At 33.6% G+C, this 24,195-nt stretch overlaps 8 protein-coding genes across 20 annotated transcripts in view; 5 read left to right on the top strand and 3 right to left on the bottom strand.

Moving 5' to 3' along the window:
• Positions 1–4,832: 4,832 nt before the first annotated feature.
• LOC108976475 (dephospho-CoA kinase) lies at positions 4,833–6,041 on the bottom strand. Of its 2 annotated transcripts, XM_018945595.1 has the most exons (4): positions 5,857–6,041; positions 5,477–5,768; positions 5,177–5,403; positions 4,833–5,114 (listed from the first exon to the last, which is right to left on the bottom strand). In XM_018945595.1, the coding sequence occupies exons 1-4, from the start codon at positions 5,966–5,968 to the stop codon at positions 5,077–5,079; spliced, it is 669 nt and encodes a 222-aa protein (XP_018801140.1). In that variant the 5' UTR covers positions 5,969–6,041; the 3' UTR covers positions 4,833–5,076. The 2 variants fall into 2 exon arrangements, with proteins under 2 accessions (XP_018801140.1, XP_018801139.1); XM_018945594.1 differs by having other exon boundaries at positions 4,833–5,403.
• A 304-nt stretch (positions 6,042–6,345) lies between these two features.
• On the top strand, positions 6,346–8,496 carry LOC108976464 (THO complex subunit 4). The gene is made up of 4 exons (XM_018945583.1): positions 6,346–6,731; positions 7,556–7,757; positions 7,821–8,039; positions 8,096–8,496. Exons 1-4 carry the CDS (start codon positions 6,516–6,518, stop codon positions 8,236–8,238), a joined length of 780 nt encoding a protein of 259 aa, XP_018801128.1. The 5' UTR covers positions 6,346–6,515; the 3' UTR covers positions 8,239–8,496.
• Positions 8,497–9,852: 1,356 nt separating this feature from the next.
• LOC108976465 (probable histone-binding protein Caf1) lies at positions 9,853–11,849 on the top strand. Its single transcript, XM_018945584.1, has 3 exons — positions 9,853–10,163; positions 10,224–10,781; positions 10,836–11,849. The coding sequence occupies exons 1-3, from the start codon at positions 10,142–10,144 to the stop codon at positions 11,543–11,545; spliced, it is 1,290 nt and encodes a 429-aa protein (XP_018801129.1). The 5' UTR covers positions 9,853–10,141; the 3' UTR covers positions 11,546–11,849.
• Positions 11,850–11,987: 138 nt separating this feature from the next.
• LOC108976460 (protein arginine N-methyltransferase 1) lies at positions 11,988–14,034 on the bottom strand. Its single transcript, XM_018945578.1, has 5 exons — positions 13,885–14,034; positions 13,451–13,807; positions 13,067–13,383; positions 12,819–13,006; positions 11,988–12,754 (listed from the first exon to the last, which is right to left on the bottom strand). Exons 1-5 carry the CDS (start codon positions 13,934–13,936, stop codon positions 12,061–12,063), a joined length of 1,608 nt encoding a protein of 535 aa, XP_018801123.1. The 5' UTR covers positions 13,937–14,034; the 3' UTR covers positions 11,988–12,060.
• A 256-nt stretch (positions 14,035–14,290) lies between these two features.
• On the top strand, positions 14,291–15,136 carry LOC108976459 (28S ribosomal protein S10, mitochondrial). The gene is made up of 3 exons (XM_018945577.1): positions 14,291–14,392; positions 14,452–14,723; positions 14,782–15,136. Exons 1-3 carry the CDS (start codon positions 14,384–14,386, stop codon positions 15,035–15,037), a joined length of 537 nt encoding a protein of 178 aa, XP_018801122.1. The 5' UTR covers positions 14,291–14,383; the 3' UTR covers positions 15,038–15,136.
• Positions 15,137–15,864: 728 nt separating this feature from the next.
• Positions 15,865–17,208, top strand: LOC108976492. The gene is made up of 5 exons (XM_018945619.1): positions 15,865–16,175; positions 16,244–16,429; positions 16,492–16,576; positions 16,661–16,816; positions 16,914–17,208. The coding sequence occupies exons 1-5, from the start codon at positions 15,940–15,942 to the stop codon at positions 17,043–17,045; spliced, it is 795 nt and encodes a 264-aa protein (XP_018801164.1). The 5' UTR covers positions 15,865–15,939; the 3' UTR covers positions 17,046–17,208.
• A 533-nt stretch (positions 17,209–17,741) lies between these two features.
• Positions 17,742–18,562, top strand: LOC108976485 (D-tyrosyl-tRNA(Tyr) deacylase 1). Of its 6 annotated transcripts, none has more exons than XR_001993953.1 (4): positions 17,742–17,863; positions 17,925–18,015; positions 18,225–18,308; positions 18,371–18,458. XR_001993953.1 is itself a non-coding variant. In XM_018945608.1 (4 exons), the coding sequence occupies exons 1-4, from the start codon at positions 17,821–17,823 to the stop codon at positions 18,535–18,537; spliced, it is 537 nt and encodes a 178-aa protein (XP_018801153.1). In that variant the 5' UTR covers positions 17,742–17,820; the 3' UTR covers positions 18,538–18,562. The 6 variants fall into 6 exon arrangements, 5 of the variants coding, with proteins under 5 accessions (XP_018801153.1, XP_018801154.1, XP_018801155.1 ...); XM_018945608.1 differs by having other exon boundaries at positions 18,073–18,308; positions 18,371–18,562; XM_018945609.1 differs by having other exon boundaries at positions 17,925–18,019; positions 18,371–18,562.
• A 2,218-nt stretch (positions 18,563–20,780) lies between these two features.
• Positions 20,781–24,195, bottom strand: part of LOC108976512 (microtubule-associated protein Jupiter) — a 193,452-nt gene continuing 190,037 nt past the window's right edge. For 4 of the 7 annotated variants that reach the window (XM_018945677.1, XM_018945680.1, XM_018945678.1 and 1 more), the window contains one exon: positions 20,781–22,351. In XM_018945677.1, the coding sequence (XP_018801222.1) occupies positions 22,215–22,351 (137 nt within the window). In that variant the 3' untranslated portion in view covers positions 20,781–22,214. Of the gene's footprint in view, positions 22,352–22,663; positions 24,108–24,195 lie in introns of those variants that run through there. The other 3 variants (XM_018945675.1, XM_018945674.1, XM_018945676.1) reach the window with 1 other exon arrangement.

Here is a 24,195-nt window from a genome sequence, read left to right as displayed (position 1 = left end):
AAAGGGTGTTTTTGAAGAAAAATCACAGAAACTTCAAATTTAATGGAGAATGCTTATGATCATTCGAAAGAACGTTCTTTTACATTTATTTTTTGAAGATTATCCTTTCAAATATTGGCCGCAGTTATGTCTCAGATGGCCCATCTGTTAAGTTCAATTTTCGATGACTCATTCGAGCAMTTCGACTGGTAATYGGTGAATGATGTTTTGCTTCAAAACCTGAAACAAAGCGGTAGCGAAGTCCGCATARACTTTAAACTTAACATATTCCCTCACGATAAAGTCTWACGTTGTGATATCTYACAATTTTGTTGGCCAATTGACTGGCYTAAAACGTGAAATTATCTGCTCWCCAAATAGTTCCTTCAAGGCSTGAATCGAAGCGGCATTGTCCGTATAGACTTTAAATTTTGCATATCCCCACAGTAAAATGTCTAACGGTTATCACACSATCTTAGTGTCCAATCGACCGRCCCGATAAATCCTATGACGATGACAACTCGACACAACTCACGCGTGATTTCTCAAAAAAAGGCTTGAAAAAATTACCTCTACTTRGATCACCCATTACATGAACAATGCTAAAACAATAGCCATTTTCTTCAATTCGCAGAAATGCTCATTTTCATTGCTCTGATAAATTAGTATCTACGTCTGTATGTCCGTACTCACATGTGTTATAATTTAACTTTTATTTTTGTTTTATTGTTTAACAAGCGCAAATGCGTTGTTTACACAATACTCTGAGTCATACTACATTTTTTTATGTACATATATGAATATAGCATACTAATGGTGTTTTCATTACGCAACAAAAAATATGTATATGCATATGTATATTGTGTATAATGCCGATAGAACTGCTAAAGGATCATTTTTTAGGTTATCGTTACAGATTGGCGCATTTCAAAATTATTCTAAAGATATTTACTTACTTATCATACATATTTCTATTTTTTACTTCACTTTGAATTCGCTTTTATTTCGTTTCTTAACTTTGAAGTATGAAAGAAGTGTTAAGCTAATGTATAATTTTAAACTCTTTTTTTATATTATTTAAATATTTTATTAAAATCGGCATTATTGACAAATTATTATCTTTATTCTATGAACTGTTGTTGTTTTTTTATATTTTTTTTTTATGGGAGTACACGTATCACTGACATTGTGACCGTCAAATCTGCTTCCACAGCCGCACGTAATTATTTATAGAAATAATTTAAATTTAATTCCTTTCCTTCGTAAGTGCTTGTAAATCACACAATATATTTTAAATTTTTATTGATCCCCATCCATAATTTTCATATATACATACATAATACATACACATACATTAAATCCTTTTTTTTTTATTTTATTGAATACATGTATTTGCAATCTATTCATAGAACAATAAGCAAATTAGTTAACTATGGAAATTTGACTTGTATTATTGATCTCCAGTGAGGCCAATAATAATATACGTATGTATGTATGTACATTGGTACATTTACATTTTGTTTAACTTAATTTAATATTAATTAACTTCTAAAGGGTGGATCTAGTACATGATGCCTTTTAAGTCGAATGATTTCATTGGTTTCATCTAATAGCGTAATTGCCAGTAAGTTTTCATGATAACTAATTCTGCGTAAGTATGCCGTACTGAACCTTTTAATTTCATTTTTTATAAAAGGAATATTTAGATCCGAGTGTATGGCCTGTCTCTTATACACATCTAGATGTGTATAAGAGACAGATATTAATTAACTTCTAAAGGGTAGATCTAGTACATGATGCCTTTTAAGTCGAATGATTTCATTGGTTTCATCTAATAGCGTAATTGCCAGTAAGTTTTCATGATAACTAATTCTGCGTAAGTATGCCGTACTGAACCTTTTAATTTCATTTTTTATAAAAGGAATATTTAGATTCGAGTGTATGGCTTTATTCGTGATGTACCAAGGAGCATTTGTAATTAGTCTTAAAGTTTTAGACTGATATCTTTGCAATATTTCTATATTTGAAATCGACGCTGTGCCCCAAACCTGAATGCCATAASTCCATATTGGCTTTAATAAAGCTTTATATAATAGGAGTTTAGTTTCGAGATATAGAGTTGATTTAGATCCAAGTAACCAATACAGTTTTTWAGATTTCATTTTTAATTGTTTATTTTTGGCTTGAATATGAGATTTCCATGTTAGGCGTTTGTCCAAATACAAGCCTAAGTATTTGACGCTGTCAAGTTTCGGAATCGTACTACCATATATGCGGCAAGGAGGACAGTCGTTTCGCCTTAAAGTGAATAGCACGTGTACAGATTTATTTGTATTGACCTTTATTTTCCAACTATTTAGCCAGGACTGTATCTCATTCAGTTGTTTCTGGACTAAGATGGAAGCTTAAATTGGAGATGGATTTGTTGCCAGTATAGCAGTGTCGTCAGCATATGTAGCAATAAATACGTTTTCAGTTTATGGCATGTCTGCAGTAAAATTTGTATAAAGGACTGCTCCGAGAACGCCAGCTTTGATTTATGTTATGGTAGAGGTTTCATCATTTACTTTGACATAATATGATCTATTAGCGAGATACGACTTAAGAATTAAATAAATTGGTGATGGGAACATTTTTTTCATTTTATATAACAGACCATGGTGCCAAACTTTATTAAATGCTTGTTGTATATCCAAAAACACAGCAGAACAATATTCTTTTCTTTCAAAAGAGTCAACAACGAAATGTATAATTCGATGGCATTGTGCAGGGGTGCCATGATGTCGGCGAAAACCAAATTGGTGTTCAGRTATTATGTTATTTTCTTTGAGTATTGGCGAAATTCTAAGTAAAAATATTCTCTCAAATATTTTTGAGAACAGCGCCAGTAGACTGATAGGTTTATACGAGGTTATCTCGTTTTCTGGTTTGTTGGACTTGGGAATCATCAAAATTTCTGCACATTTCCACTGCGCAGGGAAATGGCTTAACCTTAGAAATGAATTATATATTAGTGTCAAAACCATAATACCTGTTTTTGGTAAGTACTTAGCTATTTTAGCATCGATTTTGTCGCAGTGCATTCCTCAATTATTTATCTATCTATCTATMTACATACATACATATGTACATACATAATACATACACATACATTACATCTTCTTGAATACTTATTTTTCAGACGGGCTAAAGATGTAAAGACTTGCCCATTCTCTCTGTCGCTTTGTTTATTGAAGCTATATTAACTACCCTTTACAGCTTCAAGTTTTCCTTACAATAACTTGATTTTAATCGTTCAGTTTGTGTGACAGCTATACGCTATAGTGGTCCGATCTGAAAATTTTTTTTGRAGATTGTACCATTGTCTTATCGAATTTTGTCAATACTTGTTATATAAATAAGTTTTACATACAAGAACTTSATACTTACATATACATACATATGTATCTTTGACCTAATGTGTTCACTTTTGAGAAGTCACATATACACACGTACATATGTACTATGTCACCGCCAATTAACCTTGTATATGTATACAATATAGTATAGCTCTTAAACTGTACATGTACACAACATATTTATATAATATAATGTTTATTAATATAATTCGAGTTTCTAGAAATGTCAATGTTAAACACAGCAAAAGTTGTTGATAGCAGCAAAATATTTTTGTATGCATATATACTGTTATCAACTCTTATTTTTTTTTTTTTTATGTAAATATACGAACTTATTCACAAACTTAGTCGTACCAATTTGTCTGTAGTAGGTACGTACAAAGGTATTTATATAGGTAAGTTGTTGAAGCGGGCATACAAAATGAAAAAATGTGTGTCTGTAGTTTACGCTTCGATATGGGTCGCTTTTGCCTTCTAGACGGTTTCGCATGTGATATGATTTCAACTAATAGGTTGTCTAGACATATGAAGGCATATCTTCAATTTCTTCAAAATCAACCAAGAAATTCAACAATTTATATACAAATTAAATAATATAAAACCAAATATAAATTTTTCAGGTTTTGTGAACACTTAAAGAAAAAAAAAACACAATTTTTTTGCGAAAATTTATATATATTTATGTATGTATGTGTCGTAATTTATGTATCGAAATAGTATAAATAAATAAAAAAAAAAACTCGAAACAATCGGCAAAGTAGCTTAGAAGTTATTAGAGACACCAACTTTGAAAACGTGAGTTATGGAGAAAACGCTTCCAACTATTGTAATCTGATTTAAACATTAATAAAGCATGTATAAAAATAACCATAACTTTATCAGTTTTGCTAGAATCACCTTAAAATTTATACATAACATTCTTGAGATATTATGCATTCACTTAAKGCAAAAAATAATTCGAACACAATTAAAAACCCCCGTAACTCCTCATTTAAAAAATAGCCATAACTCATTCAAGGCTCTCGATCGACTTAAAACTGTCTAAGGATCWTACTGTGGGAATTTATTACTCCAATAGTTTATACAATTTTTGATAACAAAATACGTAACTTATTAAAAAAAAAATCACTCCTGCTAAAAATTATGAATACTCACGAATTCATTAACAACTTTGTGAACAAATAGTTTTGCGGGATGTTGTGTCGGGTAATATGAATTTTCAAAGGAATAAAATAAAATATATATTATATTTTATATTTTTGCTTGTGTACATACATATGCATGTTTGTGTATATTATTTATTATGCAAATTGTGTATAATGACTACATAATTGTGTTTAGTATTTAATTTTTGGTGAAATAAAGAATTGAGAGTAAAACTTAATATTTTTTAAACTAAGAGAATATTATGGCATTAGTATACTGAATATATTACAACTAAGGTTTTTTATATCAATTTTGGCTTGCTTGGAAACAATATTCAAACCACTATTACGAATCAAATTGCTTGATAGTTATTGTAATAACGGAATATAATTTACTCTGAAAACGGAGTTCTTTATTAAAATTTTACAACATATGCAAGACGATTATTAATTAATTAATAGTCTCAATAAATAGTTTTAGTTGTATTTKTCGCTACCAAGCTTAATTAATAGCGATAGGCCAGCAAGTCTTTAAGCGTATATATAGTTAATATTTATGTTTTTTTGGAATGTACTTTATTTGGGAACAAGCCTAAAAGAAATTAAAAATTCGATTCAAATAATATATCACTAAACCTAGYCCCAACACTATACCCAAAAGTGTCACACGATTGCGCCAATGATGCTTCGAGTCATTCATGAGCTGCACTATACGCAAAGCTGCTTCCCGGGTTGCTTCAATACTACCCGAATTATCAATTACGAAATGGGACTGTTCACATTTCTTCTCTAATGGCATTTGCGAGTCAATACGCTTTCTAGCATCTTCAATTGAATATTCGTTCCTTTGCATAAGGCGGTTTAATTGGATCTCAGGCTCACTAAAAATATTAAATCATACTTAGTGAATATATGTATATATTGGATATAATATAAATTTTGCTTTGCATTTACCATGACACGGTAACAATTTTATAGATGAATTCCATAAGTATGCCTGTTTCGAAAAGTAAGGGTAAATCGAGCACAATCCAGGAGCGACCACTCATGAAATGTTTAAAAACTTGTAGGAATATGGTCCGATGAATTACCGGATGTGTAATTTGATTCAGTTTTCCGCGTAACTCTTTGTTATTAAAAATTGCCTTGCCCAAAGCCTCACGATTGATTTGTTTAGTTGGTAGAATAATCTCATCTCCGAATACTTGTCGAATCTTATGCCAACATGTTGTCCCAGGTTGAACGACTGTAAATTAAGTTGCAAAAATCGTGCATTAAAATTAATTAATGTTAATTGTTACTAATATTCTAAAACTTTTTTTTTTTGTTCTCACTTTCACGGGCTATTCTGTCAGCATCAACMACTGGTATACCATTATCTAGGAATACTTGGCTTACTGTACTTTTGCCAGTAGCTATTCCTCCAGTTATAGCTACTATAAACATTATCACTTTATTTAATATCTTCAATTGAATCACTTGTAGTTTATAAAATTTCTAAATACGTTTGGCTGTTATAACACAGCTGACATTAGTATAAAAGTATAACAGTTTTTGTAATTTTACTGTGCGTTTATTGCCAACTATTGTTAAAAGATACTTCCATAGCTTAAAAATACTTATTTATAAATATAATCTTTTAAAGTGCTGTATTATTCTATGGAAGTAATATTAATAATTATTTAATTTTGAGTGTGAAGTAATAATTTTTAACTTTGTTTCTATAAAAGTTTAAGTTTAAGCATAAAAATACAACCCTGTTAATAACACCGAATCATCCCTGCCGGTGAGCTTGGTAACACCGCATTCGCCGTCGCCATTTTATTTTCTGTTCGCCCGTAAATTCTTTGTGAGGTTCAGAAGTTCAGAACGGGAATTTGTGCGCGAAACATTAAATAATTTCATCACTTTTGATAACTTAATTTATAAATAGAACTTAAGTAATTTTGTAGTGCTTCTTATTCTTAAAATACACATAATCTTAAWCGACAAAATGGTTGATAAAATTGATATGAGTTTGGACGAAATAATAAAAAGTCAAAAGCCAAAAGCTGGTGGCGTACGTGGTGCCAGTGGAGCACGYCGTGGTGGCGGAAGACCAAATCGCGGCGGCGGCGGTAATACTGACGGACGTCGTAGGCCCGCAGGTGGAGCTACGTTAAAAGGACGTGGTCGAGGAGGTGGAATACAAAAGGCGAAATTCGCAAGGGTAAAGAATATGAATTAAATGGATAACGATACGTGGGATTTCATAATTTGGGAATAAAATTAGCGTTCGGCAGCAAAAACCATTTGTGGAGTCATGTGCTTTCTTTGCTGAATTTACTTTTGTTTGGTCATTTGTATCCTAAAAATAATGTGGCCGACAGAATGACTAAATTACAGCATATATTTGCGATCGCAATTTTTCTTTTTCGCGATATACMTTAAAAGAAGACTAGTGCATAAAATGGCTACACAACGGGACTTGCTGAAAGCTACCGACTTTGGATGAAGGAGTATAAAATAAAAATCGAAAAGAGGGATGAGTAGATACGAGGAAGTTTTATGGCTGTCGTGAGCACTAGCCACGACAGGAGTTTGACTTTTACTTCAAAGAACATTGCGTCTATTAACATGTCCTGTATTGTTATTTTATATGTACCTCTTAAACCAGTTAAATTGAACGATAAATGTTTACTTGTACTGCTTAGCAGTGGTTATGTTTAATTTTATTTGAATAACTTATTAACTTTGATTTGATTTGACTGATCGACTGATGCGTCAGCGATTCTCAATTCGTTCGTTAGTTACGCRCGTTCTTACGTTGGCGCGTAAAACGCACCGTGTACTGCTGACCGTCACAGTCACCGTAAGCGGTCGGCGTTTGTGACCAGTGGTCCCAAACAACTAAAAACGCATTTGCGAGTAAAGTTGTAAAACTGCAGCAACGCTGTCGGAGATCGTAATCGAACCATAGATTAGATCGCAAACTCCAGAACAACTGATCAAAAAAAGAAATCCATCACAACCTACTACTCCTACTTCCTCTAGGGCGATGTAAACAGCGCTTGGAAACATGACATGTACGACGGGCCAAAACGTGGTATTTTAAAAGGATCAACTGAAGTAGCGAAACTACTCGTCTCGAACTTGGATTATGGTGTATCGGACTCGGATATTCAGGAGTTATTTGCTGAATTCGGCCCGCTGAAGAAGGCAGCCGTACATTATGATCGCTCTGGACGGTCTTTAGGTAAAATTAAACGAACTTTGAAGTTTTGTACATTATAATTATCTTTCGAAACTATACTCATAGGTACCGCTGATGTTGTATTTGAACGCCGCTCAGACGCATTAAAGGCAATTAAACAATATAATGGTGTACCTTTGGATGGCCGACCAATGAATATTCAATTGACCACATCGGACGTTTCTGCTCTGACAAGAGTTGGTCGTGTCGGAGGAGGTGCTGCTGGTACGGGCGGTAGTCCGGTTAAGCGTAGAACTGGAGCAGCCCCACCTGCCAGACGTGGAGGTATTAATTTGAGAAGTTAAAATTCTTAAACAGCACTAACCAAAATTTAATTATAGGTAACAACGCAGCACGACGTGGTCCCCCAAACCGTAAAGGCGCAGTTGGTGGAAAACGTGGAGGCCGYACCAAAGGGCCTGAAAAGACAGCAGCTGAATTAGATGCCGAGTTGGATGCATATGTTAATGATATGAAAATTTAGAAATAGTATAAGAGATTATTAGCTAAGACTCGACTTTAACTTACATWTTGACTTTGACTTTAAAATATTTGAAATAAATGTTACATGAATATAAAGAAAAATATCTTTAAACCCAAAAAGTACAAGAACTCAGAGCAGTACATACTTTCAACATTTTGTACGATGTCACTGCATGTTGTATAACCTACATGTTTTTGTTTATATATCATAAATGTATTAGCTGACTTATTATATTATATGCATTCTTTTTTAATCATACAACTGAATCCATAAATATTTCAAAGGAAACATTAACAAATGGCCGTTAGATTTTTATATATAATTCGCATTTTTTCAAAAGTCAATACCCTTACAAAACTGTAAATAAAAGAATGCATTTTCAAAATAAAAGACTCTTTAATGGTTAGTTTATTTATTTGGGCAGGAAAATACATATTTCAACAACATTTCATTTTATAAGACAATTATACCCCGATAGAATTAAACAAGTGAGGCAACTTTTTGATAAAGTTGGGTTAAAATAAAAAGAGTTGTTGTTGTTGTTGTAACGATTATCAGTCCCCGTTGGGATGGTGAGGGTTATCAGTGTTGTCGTCGATGTCATCTAACGGGAGACCCAGGAAACGTGCTGTTTCGACGGGGTCGGACCAAAGGGAAAGGGGTGTTAGATGGGTGGGGTTGGTTGGGCATGCAAAGAGGTGGTCAGTGTCATGCGGAGACTCGTTGCATGCAGGACATTCGTTAGGTATGCCAGGGTCTCTTCTGGATAAGTAGGAGTTTAGCCTGCTACAATATCCAGAACGAAGTTGCGCAAGGGTCACTCGCGTTTCTCGCGGCAACTCGAGCTCTTCGTCTGCTATGGGTGGTGATTTGACTCCAAGTACGCCATTCACGGGGAGGGAGTCGGTGAAGGTGTTGATGGCTCCACTGTGAATGGTGGTCAGTGCCTATCGGAAGTCTGTTGCGTCCGAGGTCCTGTCGGCGTATTGTTCGATGTCGTCGACGTAGTCAAGGAATGACCTCTTGATGCTCCTAGGAGGCGGTTCCGCTCCAAGCAGATGACTGCAAGGATGACTTCTACGAAAACATCCCAGCAGGAACTGCTTGGAGAGGAGTTCGTTATGCTCCTTAACTGGGAGCATAAGCGTCTCACTGTGTAGATGTTCGATGGGAGACATCAAGAGGCATCCCGTCGTAGTCCGGAGTGCAAAAAAAAAAATAAAAAGAGTCAACGAGGTCGGTAGGAAATTCGTTGCAACATAGTTCAGGATATTGAAATCTTAAAAATATAATCGTGTGTAAACTTATAAGAAAATAATTTATCATTGAGCTCTAATAATTAAATACCTTTTTTAATTTAAAAAATTTTTTTATCCGAATGACAAATTAATGTATTCTTTTACAAATTTCCGCAAAAAAATAAAATKTTTTATACGAAATATTAATATTTATATATGTTATATACAAAATAAAATTTTTTGCTCAAATTTACAAAATTAAATTATTACAGCCTTCCTATAGTGTGTATACAGCCTCAATACACCTTTCATGTGTCATTTATGCAGTTGGCAACGCTAACTCTACCGCTTTTTCGCATTAAAAAGCAACCAAGTTCGCTTGAAAAGTGCTTCGGCTTCTATATAATTCTTTTCATTTTGCTGCCGGTGAATTTAATTTATACAAACGTTTATCTGCGAAATATATTAAATATTTCGACAGAAGTATATTATTTTCTGCGTTGCGTAATTTAAAAGAGTTGCAGATTCTCTCTGGTAATTTGATAATTACTGCTAGTAGTTGCTTAAAAATTGTCTGCGTCGCTGCTATCGTAGCTTTCGCCGCTGTTGCTTTGTTGTTTTGGCGCCTTTAAGCCAACGCTAGCGGCGTGAATAATTTACCAACTATGGTTGACCGTAGTGATAATGGTAAGCAAATTTGTTTTGGATGTATGGAAATAAAATTAAAAAAAATATAAATTTTTATAGCTGAATCTTTCGATGATGCCGTTGAAGAGCGTGTCATTAATGAGGAATATAAAATATGGAAGAAAAATACACCATTTCTTTACGATTTGGTGATGACACATGCATTGGAGTGGCCTTCATTGACTGCACAGTGGCTGCCGGATGTCACTAAACAGGAAGGAAAAGATTATTCCGTACATCGTCTGATTTTGGGCACCCATACTTCGGATGAACAAAATCACCTACTCATTGCAAGCGTTCAATTACCCAGTGAGGATGCTCAATTCGATGGCTCACATTATGATAATGAAAAAGGCGAGTTCGGAGGCTTCGGATCCGTTTGTGGGAAGATAGAAATCGAAATTAAAATCAATCATGAGGGTGAAGTAAATCGTGCACGTTATATGCCACAAAATGCATGTGTTATTGCAACGAAAACACCATCAAGCGATGTGCTTGTCTTTGATTATACGAAACATCCTAGTAAACCCGAACCATCCGGTGAATGCCATCCTGATTTGCGGTTGCGGGGGCATCAAAAGGAGGGTTATGGACTATCATGGAATCCAAATTTAAATGGTTAGTAAGAAATTMAATAATTGTTTTCTAAACTAATTTATATATTTTGAGTAGGCTATTTACTGTCCGCGTCTGACGATCATACAATCTGCCTTTGGGATATAAACGCCACACCTAAGGAGCATCGGGTTATTGATGCAAAAAATATTTTCACCGGTCACACTGCAGTCGTGGAAGACGTCGCCTGGCATTTGTTGCATGAATCACTTTTTGGTTCTGTTGCTGATGATCAGAAACTTATGATCTGGGATACGCGTAATAATAATACATCAAAGCCATCGCATACGGTGGATGCTCATACGGCTGAAGTAAATTGTTTGAGTTTTAATCCCTATTCTGAATTTATTCTGGCAACCGGTTCTGCCGACAAGACAGTGGCATTATGGGACTTGCGCAATCTCAAATTGAAACTACATTCCTTCGAGTCACATAAGGACGAAATTTTCCAAGTACAGTGGTCACCGCATAATGAAACAATTTTGGCTTCGTCTGGTACGGATCGTCGACTACATGTATGGGATCTATCAAAAATTGGTGAAGAACAGAGCGCAGAAGACGCCGAAGATGGACCACCAGAGCTATTATTCATTCATGGCGGTCATACTGCTAAAATATCGGACTTCTCGTGGAATCCAAACGAACCGTGGATAATTTGTTCGGTTTCGGAGGACAACATAATGCAAGTATGGCAGATGGCAGAAAACGTATATAACGACGAGGAACCCGAAATACCAGCATCTGAGTTGGAAACAGCCACCGCATAACTGATTCTAATTATCGTGTTTTTATAAATCATATACAAGTTTTTTTTAACTACTGTTTTGAAATACTACCGATGTCAATATCCATACGTTTGGGAAAAATGGTATATACTTTCTTTTATAATTATTTTCWGTTTATAAATATGTATGTATGCAGTTTTAGTAATTTATTTGTTCTGTATTAGTATGCAACGCTCATCTAGTATAGCTAGTAAGTTAGACGGTGAGCGGGCATTGTCTCAAATATACACACGTACATATGCATGGGCACAGGCTGTCCAAATAAAGAAAATTACTATCTTACTAATGCGTAGAGTAAAACGTTATTTTTTCAATAATTTGCCAAAAATTCTTATGTTTCACACAAGCGATTTAGTTCGTCTACATCTTGAGAAGAGTCAAGCCTTGTTCAATGGGGTACAGAAACTAAATGGAGGTTTGGAGATTTCAAATGTCATTCAAAATTTATTCTTAAWTTTTGAAATATACAAATGTTTTCAACATTCTTGCTTAAGAAGTTAATCYAAATAGTAGGTGCATTTATTTCCAAATGCTTCAATTGTTATGTCCAGTGAACGAGCGCTATTCCGACTACGGCGACACACAATGTTGCCTTTGACAATATCTCCAATTGCTATTTTTTGCGTTTTCTCTAGAAAGAATACAACTTGTTTCCAATGCGTGGGTTTACTCTCGGCTGAGGTGCTAAACATCACCGGCACTGGAAGGTCGAAATATGTGTCAAAGTAGCCGACAAACGCAGATAATTCACCGCTCTTGATACATTCGAGATTGAACGAATAGGTAAAGTTTGAATAATTCAAATCGACTTTCAGTAGATTCAAGTCGGCTACCATATTTGGTTCAGTGAGAATATGTTCGGCATCCACCACATCGATGAGTGGTTCATGTAGTACCTCTTTGCGCATATTTGACATATTTAGACCGTACACATTGTCCCAGTATGTCACGTGATCTTTATAGAGCGATTCACTGCCATAGCCAGCAATACTCAATGTACAACGGTTTGGAAGTAGTATACCTCCCGGTTTTAGGTGTGTATCACGCGCATAAATTACACTGTCCAACATTCCCTCAAATAGCAGGAAATATCCCATCCACTCAGATATTATTATGTCGAATTTTTCCTGTGGTAGATTTGTGTCTTCCAAGCGCCCCTTAACCAATGTAACGTTGCTAATATTATTTCGTCTAAAGGAAATACATAATCCATATATAAATATGTTGTAAAAGAGATCGTTAGCAAGTGTCTTACTTCACAATATCCATTGCACTATATATGATATCGGAGTTATCTATACCAACGACACACTTTGCTCCGGCCTGTGATGCGAAAATTGAGAGTACTGAGGTGCCGCAGCCAACATCAAGCACATCCTTGCCATTAAAAAATTCTTTATTCAGTAGTAATGCATCACGATAACTTGTCGTGCGAACTACATCCTTCAAATATAAGAATTCGTCAATAAAATCCAATCAAGGACAGGCGCTTTTTTCACTTACGGACAACATTTCATGGTGTATGCCGAAATGGGCRTAGCTACTGAAATAACTGCTATCAGCTTCCAATGAAACGCCTGCTACTGAATTGGGTGATTTTAATKTTCTATTTCGCTCATTCGTTGTTGGTGTTGTTTCCTTATCCAGCAGTCGTTGAAAACTTACACGCATTTTTGCCATGTCCTCTCTTCCTTGTTCGAGCAAAATGTCTTGTTCTTTAACCTTTTCTTGTAAAGATTTTATTGTAGATAATAAATTTTTTTCGTTTGCGGTACCGCTCTCGTTACTTATCACAGACGCCTCAGGCATGTCATCATAATCTTTAGAGGCGAAATATATGTTTGAGTASTATATATATATAGTATATAATGTATTATTGATAATTACCATAACTTAGCCATGCTTCGTATTCTTGAGGTTTTAAATATTTTTCATCATTCCAAAATGGTATATCGGCAGCTAGAATTTGTTTTGCCGGTACATTCTCGCAACGTATACAGTTTATTAACTTAATAAACGCATACTGATCCATACAAAATTTACTTTTTAATTTTTGGAAATCAATGCTGTGATCTTTTTTTAAATGTTCCAAGCCTATTTCTACACAATTTAATTGCTGTTCACAAAATAAACAGTGGACTGGTTCCATCTCCATATCAGCTTCGCTGAAATCGTCATCATCGCTACAACTATCCCCATTGGTACAAGCATTATTATGCTGTTCATCAACAAGATCAGGCATACCTAATTTAAAAGCATAAATGTAACATTGTTCTTATATTTTAAATATTTGTGTATAAACATCTTTAAATTGTAGCTACCTTGATCCATCTTAGTATTCAAAAACAAAACAATTGCACGTGCTGAGAACATGGGTGTGCACAAAGCCAGTAGTTGCCAACTTTTTATGTAGATGTTTAAATAAATTTACCCCGAATGAAATTTATTTTTTATTAATAAGTTTGTCACAATTTTTTAATTTGTTAACAGTTAAAACACATCAGCATAATTTTTAGTTAAATTTGTTCAAATCCGCTTTTCTAATTGCATATCAACACATTTTGAATACATGATAAATTATTTATAGTTTATAAAACGATTTTGTTTTTGTCCTAACTATTAAATACATGTTCGGTCAGATATAAATTTTTGGCAGTTTTGTTTAAAGGTATATAATTTACTTAAAATAAGAGCGAAGTGTGAACAAGTATTTATAAACAAGCAAGTGCTAAACCAAAATGTAAAAAAATAAAATATTCCCAGCTGATTGACTTACATAACCTCTTCCGCTCTTTCCAAAACATTCATTCATTTGCAATTATGATATCGGTGAGCATATAAAATTAATTAAAATAAAATAATTAATAAAAGATTTTCAACCCATACAGGCGGTAAGGAGTTTGTTATTGGAGCGTGTCTCTGTTGGCTTATCCCTGCCTCGAATTACATCGGTGCTGTATAGCACAGAAACCGCTGGTAGCAGTGGTCAGCCCATTCAGAATATTACAACTCCTGCTATTAATGAAGTTGCCGTCGAGAAAGATAAACTTTATAGAAAATTAGAAATTGAATTGCGTGGAGTTGATCCAGCAGTGCTCAAAAGTTATGCCTGGTTTGCAACGACGGCAGCGAACCACTTAAATATTGAAGTAGGCAAAAGGTGCGCATAATAACATATACGATTTTACCTTCATAATATTTTTTTTTTTACTTGCCAGTTGGGCTGAGCGTAAGGCACATCACGATCGTTTGACTCTACTAAAATCGGTGCATATTTATAAGAAACATCGCGTACAATATGAAGTGCGCACTTATTTCCGTTACATGAATTTTCACAAAATGACAAGTTCAACATTAGATACTTTCCTCGAGTACATTGAACGTAATTTACCTGAAGGTGTTGCTTTAAATGCAACTAAAATTGAACTGCAAGAAATTCCTGAGCATTTGAGGCAGCCACCAAGTGAAGTTTAAYGTATTCGAATTCGAATTGTTTTAGTTATTTAAAATTTGTTTACAAAATATAATAAATAATGAGCTCTTATTCTGTTAAATATATTTTGCAAATATTGTAAGAACAAACAAAATATTTACGGTGTTTTATATTGTATCTAATAAGAAAACTCGGTTGCTCATCAGATTGCTATCAGATCTTAACCTTAATTATTTTCTTAACAGCGTATATTAAGCTCGCCACTATTTGTTTAACACACAAAAGGAAACATCGGGGATCATTTTAAATAAAATATACATGATAATTGATGATCAATGAGACGATTTATCAACAAAACAGACAAATCAAAACTTTTTTATTTAGCAAGGAATTGTCCTGCAATTTGGCAGCCATTTTTACAATCTTTAAAAATAACCAAACAAAATCAAAATATGGCGAGGTTCTTTTCATACCCATTTTTTGCTATGAAAAATGCAGCTATGAAGAGTATTATAGCTTCGATGCAACAGAAGGTTACATTGTTTCTTGTACTGTTCTTCAAATACATAAATTGCTGCTTTCATCGGAGTAAATGTGGTAATAATGAATTTTGTTACAAATGGAAGGGAGTAGTACGGTTTAAAATCAAGTACTTGTGAACTAGTTCAGAAGTAATTTAACTTAATACATATCGTTAATAAAGTGCGGTAGAAAAAAATATAAATCTACTGATAAAGGCGGCTTATCTCAGAGGCATGTTTTTAACTTATTTACATACATTTTATAATACATTGTATATGAGTTTTCGAAATAACTTCAGTATACTGAAGTTAGTGACTATCAGTAGCGTTTTAGTTATTGCAGGCGTTAAGACGTTAGCTGCGAGAAGAWTTTAGTAAACTACATTTTTTTATAAGAAGCGTATTATATACTAACAATCAAAATGAGATTCTCAAAAACGCCTGTTAGTCGTTTAAGCCACGTTATAGTATTGGCAATAGCTGTATTGTTGCAAACCATTCGGAAGGCTGAGTGTTTGTATGAAGATACTATTTTGAACTTTTTGGAACAATTACGTGTTCGCATGTGTCATCCTATTCCACAGTTAGGATTGCCAGCCTTGGATCCTTTTCAAATCCACCATRTCGAAACAGAAATTAATAACAAATACTTAGTAGAGTAAGAACATTGGTTAAGAAATGTATACTGTTCTATTTTACCAATCGGGTTATACACGATATTTGCAGTTTCACCGGCTCTGTCACTGATTTCAACCTGACAGGATTATCCGATTTTGATWTAGATTTGCGTATTTCTACAATACGAAAATCAATACTTGATATYACTTTACCAATGGCAGAGTTTAAATCCATTTACACTGCGAAAGGATCTTTGGCTTATATATTGAATTTGAGCGGTGATGGTAATGCACAGTAAGCAGATATAATATTTTACTTGTAAGGTTTACATAACTTTGATTTATTTTTATTACTAGAGCTCATATAAGAAACTTAAACTTGCAAATATCATTTAATTTGCGCATCGGAAAATACCTTAGCATTAGAAATTTGAGTATTACGGTAAATTGTTCAATATTTTCATTTAATATTTTTTTATGATTGTTTTCATTCTTTTTATGCACATATTAAATAATTGCTGTGTAGGTCACAGTAGGTGAAATATATATGGACTTCGAAAATTTTCTCGAGGAGGAACGAATAAATGATTTTTTGCATGCTTTAGTCAACGAACTAGGCCTGGAACTATTGGGGGATCTTTGGATTGTTGAAAAGGACTTCTCAGAGCAATATATACAAGAGGTAATATTACATATACATATATACTAAGTATATGATTTGATATGGGTATAGCCCTTTTATATATATCGTATAAATAACGTTACATTTTCATTTATAGCGCATTAATACTTTTATTGGTCAATACACTCTATCTGATATTTTAAACATAATTGGGGGTAGCGGCGCTGGCGAACCTATATTCGATAGTGGACCCCCAGGTGATTGCAAAGATGATATTACCTTCAATTAAGCTATTATCGAAAAAGAAAAAAACGTGATAAGACTGAAATAGCAAACAAAAGCTTGGTCATAAATTCCACTATGCAACGCACAATATGCAAGATTGTGCACAACCATTATAGTACATTTTTTTATCTCCTTAARATTAGTTCAGTAATCTTTATAAATCCGAAAATATAAAACGGTTATTAGATTATATGTTAACACTGTTCTTAATGAAACTTTTATTGTTTTATAGTTCAATAAACATATTTATTACCAATTTTGACCACCTACTGTTAATGCACGTGGATGCATCTATAAAGTGTTTGCAAACAAATAGAAATTATTTCGAAAAGATTAGAAATGTTGCAATTTTGCGAACGTTTAAAACTGTTTATTTATAATTATGCCTTTATATTTGAACAATCACACTTAACGTCAACAACTCCCCTTCCAATAAAATATGCATGAAAAGTTTAATTTATAAATACATTATATGCCAGTAAAGTCGCTAACTCAAGAAGCTAATACATGTATATTAATTATCAACTTATGCATTATTAAATAAAATAAATAAGTATTTTTGTTGACATATATAAATTTTATACCGGATATAGATTTATGCAGTTCCTGTAACTAGCACTTAACAATGGTAGAAATGTCATTCCTACTTCGTACTGTGCTATGAAAATTAATTTGAATCAGCTGCTTTGGTGTAAGCAAATATCAGCTGTTGGGCGTGCATTCAATTCCGTAGCATTTGACTTTTATTAATTTTTTGTTATTAAAAAAGCATATTATTAATGAAGGCGATAATACAAAGGGTTTCTGCCGCAAAAGTAACTGGTATACATAATGGTATATTTGTAATATATTATAATGGCTTCCAAATCATACAGCATTTCAGTTGGCGACGAGCTTATTAGTTCCATTGGACGTGGTCTTTGCGTGCTCGTGGGTATAACACATTCGGACACAGAAAAGGATGTGGAATATATGTATGTAAGTCTGTTCTGGACCGTTTAAATTTATTTAATAAAACTTGATAATGATAGTTCACGCAAACTGCTTGCTTTACGTTTATTCGAAGACACGGTGGGTAAACGTTGGCAGAAAAGCGTCAAAGATGAACAATTGGAAATATTGTGTGTTTCACAATTTACACTCTATTATCGGCTTAAAGGAAATAAACCTGATTTTCATTTAGCTATGCAAGGTGACGCGGCCCAAAAGTTATATAACTCATTTCTTAAACGTTTGGGTAAGGATTATGATGGGGCGAAAGTTAAAGGTTTGTGCGCTTTAGTTTGTATTTTTGTATATAAATAAGATAATTTTTTTTATCAATTGCAGATGGTAAATTTGGTGCTTACATGCAAGTTCACATTCAAAACGATGGTCCTGTTACTGTTGAATTGGAATCACCCGTGGAAGAAAGTAAAGTTATTAAAGATTCTCAAACAAAAGTGAATAATTGTAATGAAGTAAAACAGCCTGAATCAGCGGACATCAATAAATAAAGTTTCTAAACATTTATTTAGGAAATATCGTGGATTTGCAAATTGATTACTATTTTTTATAGAAAAAATTAGCCATGGGCACTGGGTTCTCACATTCAGTAACTGGAAAGTTGAAAACTTTATGTCCGATTTTTAGTATTTTTAGATGTGAGATCACATACCTTAAGTTCACTTTGTATGCAAAGTTATATTTCGATAACGTCATTGACTCCTGATTTATAGATTGTAAAGTAAAATATTCGGATGGAAATTWTTTTTTCACAACATAACATAAGGTTGGGTCATGTTACGCACCAAACTTGGTTGAAATTAGTTGACTAGTTACTGATACATATATAGGATTTTGCTTTATCTTCTAACTTATATATTTAGTCGCTCTTTCATTAAATTTCATCTGTTTAGGAAATAAGCGGTATTATAATTCGACGTCAAACTGTCGGAGGAGGTGCCAAAAAGATTATTTTGAGAAAATGTAAATGATTAGGTCTAGTGGTTAGTGAGATATGTATGGATATTAAATCACGCGCTCTTTTTCAAACAGTTGCCCCTCGTTGCACCAAATGACTGATTTTTATCTTAATATGGGGATTAGYTGTAACACTTTCTTATTTTTCGAATAACGGCATTTTGAAGGTGGGGCAGTGGTCCGATTCTCCACATCTACAACACCGGCGTTTTTATTGTGACAAATTTAATTTTTTATACTCTCCCAGCATGTTGCTACAGAATATATGTAATAGGTTTCTTTACCTAACTKTTGTTTGTATCACCGGCTAACTAATCGAGTTAGATATAAATGATCAGAATGACGAGTCAAGTTCGGTGGGCCATAATAGGACCACTGCCACGGGCACGAAACACCATTAATCAAAAACYCGTAAATTGCTATAACTAAGGCGCAAACTAAGATAACAAGGGACATGTCGATCTGTTTTAGTGTATATATCTCCCAAACCATTCAAGTTATTTCATTGTGCAAAGGGCAATTCGTTGCGACAAATCAAGAACCAATAAATATATCAGGATAAAGCTTTGCACAAATTGAGCCTTTGAGATGCTACACCGTATGACTAAAAACTTTCCAAATTGAACAAAAACTATTCAAGCCCCAAAATCCTGTAAATGCTGACTTTGTATATATAACAACTCGCCTCTTCTGTTGAGTTTATACAACAAATATCGGATGAGGATGATTTGAATTTATTTTTCGCTGACGGGAGATAAGATAACTTAATAATCAAATTGAATTGAATAAATTTAGTTGTAATTCATTCACGATTTTGTCGATGAATGTTGAAATTTTTCGCAACGTTTTTAATGTGAAGTTTTACTAACACCTGCAGATACACACCTATAAGAGTATGAAATGTTCGGTTACGCCCGATCTTAGCCGTTCCTTACTTGTTAATTTAATTATAAATTTTCTGAATTTTTCGAATATACCATATTTACAATCTTTTATCTGCAAATATTGACAGCGTAACTTACCTCATTAATCTCATTATTAACAACAAACGGTTTTATTTTAAGTGAATTTTTCAATATACGAAATTTATTAAACAAATTTTGTTTACAATTTTTTACAAATGCGTTTTGTTTTAATGTAATTTTCGTGTGTATGTGTATATGTGTATATTATACGTATGTTTAATGTTTATAAATGGTATGTTATATTTAACTCATTTCATTATTAATTTATTACAATTAGTTATACACTTATGTATATGTGTATATATGTATGTATGTTTGAAGATGTGTTGATAAGAGTATCTAACTGTATATTTTAACATGCTTTAAAAAATTTGCGTAGTATAAATAATTTTGAAAAAACTATATGTATTAAAGAAATGCAATTTTAAAGTTTTGACAAAATCAGAAATCGTTACAAGTTATACTAACGTACGTTGTAATGTACATATTTTTCTTTTAAATTTTGTTTGTTTGTTTATATGTATGTAGATATATCGTTTATATAGATATAAAATATATATGTGTATTAGGAGAACATAATTATAATTATGATTTAAAATAAATGAATGCAAATTATAGGCATTTAAATGTTTAATTAATTATGTATGTATGTATGATTTCAAGTATCGTAGAAATGAATGCTAGTGGTTATATGAATGCATGTTTGTGTGATGGTATGAATGATGTTTTATTACATCCTTTTGTTTTTTTTTTAATTTTTTGTTTGTTTTTTAATTACGATGTAGTGATTAATATTTTATAATTCATTGTTGTTGTTGTATCTTATTATTCTTCAGTTTATCGATATTGTTGTGAATGATGTTGGATGCGGGTGGATTTGGTTRTGTTTGGTTTTGTGTCTTTCGCACTTTTTGTTTTGGTAGATATATTTAGAAGGGCGATACACTTCGGCTGGAAAATACAAAATCTACGCATCAAGTGTTGTGCTGGCGCGCTAAAAYCGTATTTTTAAGATACTGCTAAGAGACGCATGCGTTTGAACTGTTGTTGTTGTAATTATTAAATGTTTGTTTTTCGACGGACAAACTGCAGCTTTGATTGAGCAAATATTAATTTTTTTTGGGGTTTCTAGGTTTTTTGTTTATAATTTCTAAAGCAACATCTGTAAATCGTCTAAGCCGACGTCGTCGTTTTTTAAGTTCGTTGAGTTGTTGGTATGAGCTGCAGTTCGTTGTTGAGCACTTTTCGTACACGCTAAKGTCGTGTGTGTAGTATTCAGGTGATGCAAATGTAAATGTATGTGACATGATAATGATGAATTGCAAAAGCTTGAATTTATAATTGCAATTTGATGATGATGCTGACTTTGCTGATAGTGGGGGTGGTGGCGGTGATGTTGGTTGTGCGGTTGTTCGTACGAAAATTGCCAAATGCCATGCAGGTTTGTGTGTTTTCTCGCTTTTTAGTTTTGGAAAATTATAGATTTTATGCTCGAGTGCATAAATCTCAATTTTGCTATGTACATTTGTTACTTGTAGAGTAATTGCTGTCCGTATTAACCACATCTATGCAATTTTGCTCAAATATTGCTGTTAATTATACTTCATAATCATTTGCATGTAAATTGTATTGATTTGTTGTTGCTGCTTTATATTGTTTGCACTTCATGTTCGAATGGTCAATTGTCAGCCAGCCAGTTTCTTTCGTAGCAGGTTTTAGGACCACACATTTTCAAATAAATTATGTTTGTATTACTACTTTTCGCTGTATAACACTTTTTGTGTGTGTGTACTAGTGTGTACGCATGTGTATTTTTTTTATTTTCTGCTTGATTAGCTTAAATACTAGTTACTTTGCATTCTCTTCAATTCTTTATCGCTTTCAAACTACTTTTACTTTATTTAAATTTTTGCTCTTAAAATGTTTTCTCCCTACTTGGTTAGTAATATATCAATATCCACCGCAACTCTCCACACATCCATACATTCATTTCATTCTTGCTTTGAAAAAAGTGAAGGACATTTTAATTCCTTCAACGGCTGTTGTAATCATTATGTGATTTTCTGATGATCAGTTAGTTATTTTTATGATTTTTTATTTTTATGTTGGTTGTGTGTGTGTGTAATATATTTGCTCTTTTATTATCTTTTTTTCGGTTTCATCACTTCATCTCAGACCATCGCTTCTCTGTTGTTGATTTTTTCCCAAACGCGGAACGAACAATACAYAGGCGATAAAAACTTTATTTACCAGAGGCCTGAAGAGAATCCACCTGGTGGAATGCGATTCTTATTGATGACCTGATTGGCACCATTCAGGGTGGGCACCGCATTGTTGAAAGAATTGCTGGGCTTGTAACCCTCTCCGGTGACGGGATTACCATCTAAATGTAAATAAAAATGCAAAATAATATATYAGAAAATATGTAAATTATAAATAAATATTAAAATTTAAACTAACGACTTTCTCATCAAAATATATTAAATTAAGCAGTACTTATCAAATTATTGCGAAGTACTGGAGGTATCAAAGAAAAAATCAAAGAAATTGCATTAAATTAGCATTACTAAGTATTCATTACGGTACTTTGCATTAAATGAAGTGTCGTAAAAATAGGAAGTACCTATTTATTTCTTCTAAACTCTCTTCGTACACTAGTGTATGCGCATCGGTGGTGTGTGAGTTGTTCGTTTGCTTTTTTTTTTTTTGTATTTTCGTTATCTGTTTTAATTAGAGGGCAATTTTGCATAATGGGGCGCAAGGTAGTAWATCGGGCAATTAAAAAAGTGAATAATCGGTTGCTTGGAAGATATATATATGTTATTGTTGCTCGATCTGTATGACTCAGGACAAATCAGCACAATATCAAAATACCCCAGTGTATTAAATTATATTTGGATATCTCAAAAATTGATGCACAAATTTTACAAAATCCCTAAAAGCTAAAATTCGCCTTGAAAATCACTATCTCAGTGTTTGACCCATAGTTTATTAGAAAAAATTGTTCAAAATGAACCGTAGAACATTCTCCTTGAAAATTACTATCTCAGTGTTTGACCCATAGTTTATTAGAAAAAATTGTTCAAAATGAACCGTAGAACATTTTCCGAGTTAAAGAGTGACCGTCTACATTTATAAAAAATTGGTTCTTCACTGTTTGGATCATACTTTGAATATGAGGGGTGCCGAGATAGTATACTATGTGAGGCTTTTTGCCACGTGACGATCAGACTTCCTTTGTAATTGCAAAATTACATTTGCCAAGACTTACTCTTTCGGCTTTTTTTTTCGGCCATTATTTTTTCATGTAAAAAATTGAGCTGGCTTCAAAATTATTGGAGCTTACTTAATAAATAAGTCTAACACAATATCCTAGATTAGGAGTGGAGTTTTGACCATCTGGTAACGCTCTAATTACATATTTTCAATATTAACCAGAAATGTTTCACCTACATATTTTAAACCTTATCTGTACATCTTTCTACTTGTAAAKGTTTCTTATATTTATAAAAGTCTACACTATCTTCAATCTTCAAATTCTAATTATTATTACTTTAACTTCCTACTTTTTAAATGCCCCAAATAACTTTGCCGCTACAAACATTCAGAAATTATTTCCCAGTCACGCGAACCTCTACGATCCTTTGGCTTYTTCGGTTTTATGCCTCCAACACCATCTTCGCCCAATCCCAAACCGGTAATCGGATTGCGTGGTGTTGGCGCTGGTGGTACGCGGTTGTCACATGGTTCCAGCACTTCTTGGCGACCTTCTTTGCCGGGTTGCATTTTCTCAAACGAATGTGGRTTGTCTGAAYTTGTACCAWTTTCACGACGCGTTTGCGAAGCGACATCGCCAGCGCCCATATTGCTATGCTTTGACGCTGAACTGAAACGTTGAGCATGGTCTGTGGTCGGGAATTTTGAAYGTGATGTGGCTTGAGGATGTTCACTTAATTTAGAACGTGCTGATAAATTGGTGTCTTTTACAGTTGCACGAGAACGTGCGGACAATTCACTGCCGTCAGTTTGTTCAGACGCTTTAGGCTCGCATGGCAAATCTATGCTTAATTGTGGCGTATTGGAATTGGGTGGCGAACTTGATTCCGGTATAGGGAGTGGTGGACATGCTTCGTCGGTTTCTTTTTGAATGGGTGATGTTGGTTGATCGGATTTTGAGTGGATTGGTTTGTCGGGATGTGCAGGTGGCGTAAAAGGATATTTATAAAT

This window comes from Bactrocera latifrons, unplaced genomic scaffold (assembly GCF_001853355.1).
Source record: "Bactrocera latifrons isolate USDA-ARS-PBARC rearing strain unplaced genomic scaffold, ASM185335v1 scaffold_77, whole genome shotgun sequence".
NCBI lineage: Eukaryota > Metazoa > Arthropoda > Insecta > Diptera > Tephritidae > Bactrocera > Bactrocera latifrons.
Note: the sequence above shows the minus strand (reverse complement) of the source record. Positions and strands in the feature narration are given on the sequence as shown.

Bases quoted from the DNA above. Each gene is read 5' to 3' on its own strand.
- LOC108976459 (XM_018945577.1), top strand. The intron at 14,724-14,781 runs GTGCGCATAATA...TTTACTTGCCAG, and splicing joins AATATTGAAGTAGGCAAAAG to TTGGGCTGAGCGTAAGGCAC.
- LOC108976485 (XM_018945608.1), top strand. From the start codon at position 17,821: ATGAAGGCGATAATACAAAGGGTTTCTGCCGCAAAAGTAACTG. The intron at 18,016-18,072 runs GTATGTAAGTCT...TGATAATGATAG, and splicing joins GAAAAGGATGTGGAATATAT to TTCACGCAAACTGCTTGCTT. The intron at 18,309-18,370 runs GTTTGTGCGCTT...TATCAATTGCAG, and splicing joins TGATGGGGCGAAAGTTAAAG to ATGGTAAATTTGGTGCTTAC.
- LOC108976465 (XM_018945584.1), top strand. From the start codon at position 10,142: ATGGTTGACCGTAGTGATAATG. The intron at 10,164-10,223 runs GTAAGCAAATTT...AAATTTTTATAG, and splicing joins GGTTGACCGTAGTGATAATG to CTGAATCTTTCGATGATGCC. The intron at 10,782-10,835 runs GTTAGTAAGAAA...TATTTTGAGTAG, and splicing joins ATGGAATCCAAATTTAAATG to GCTATTTACTGTCCGCGTCT.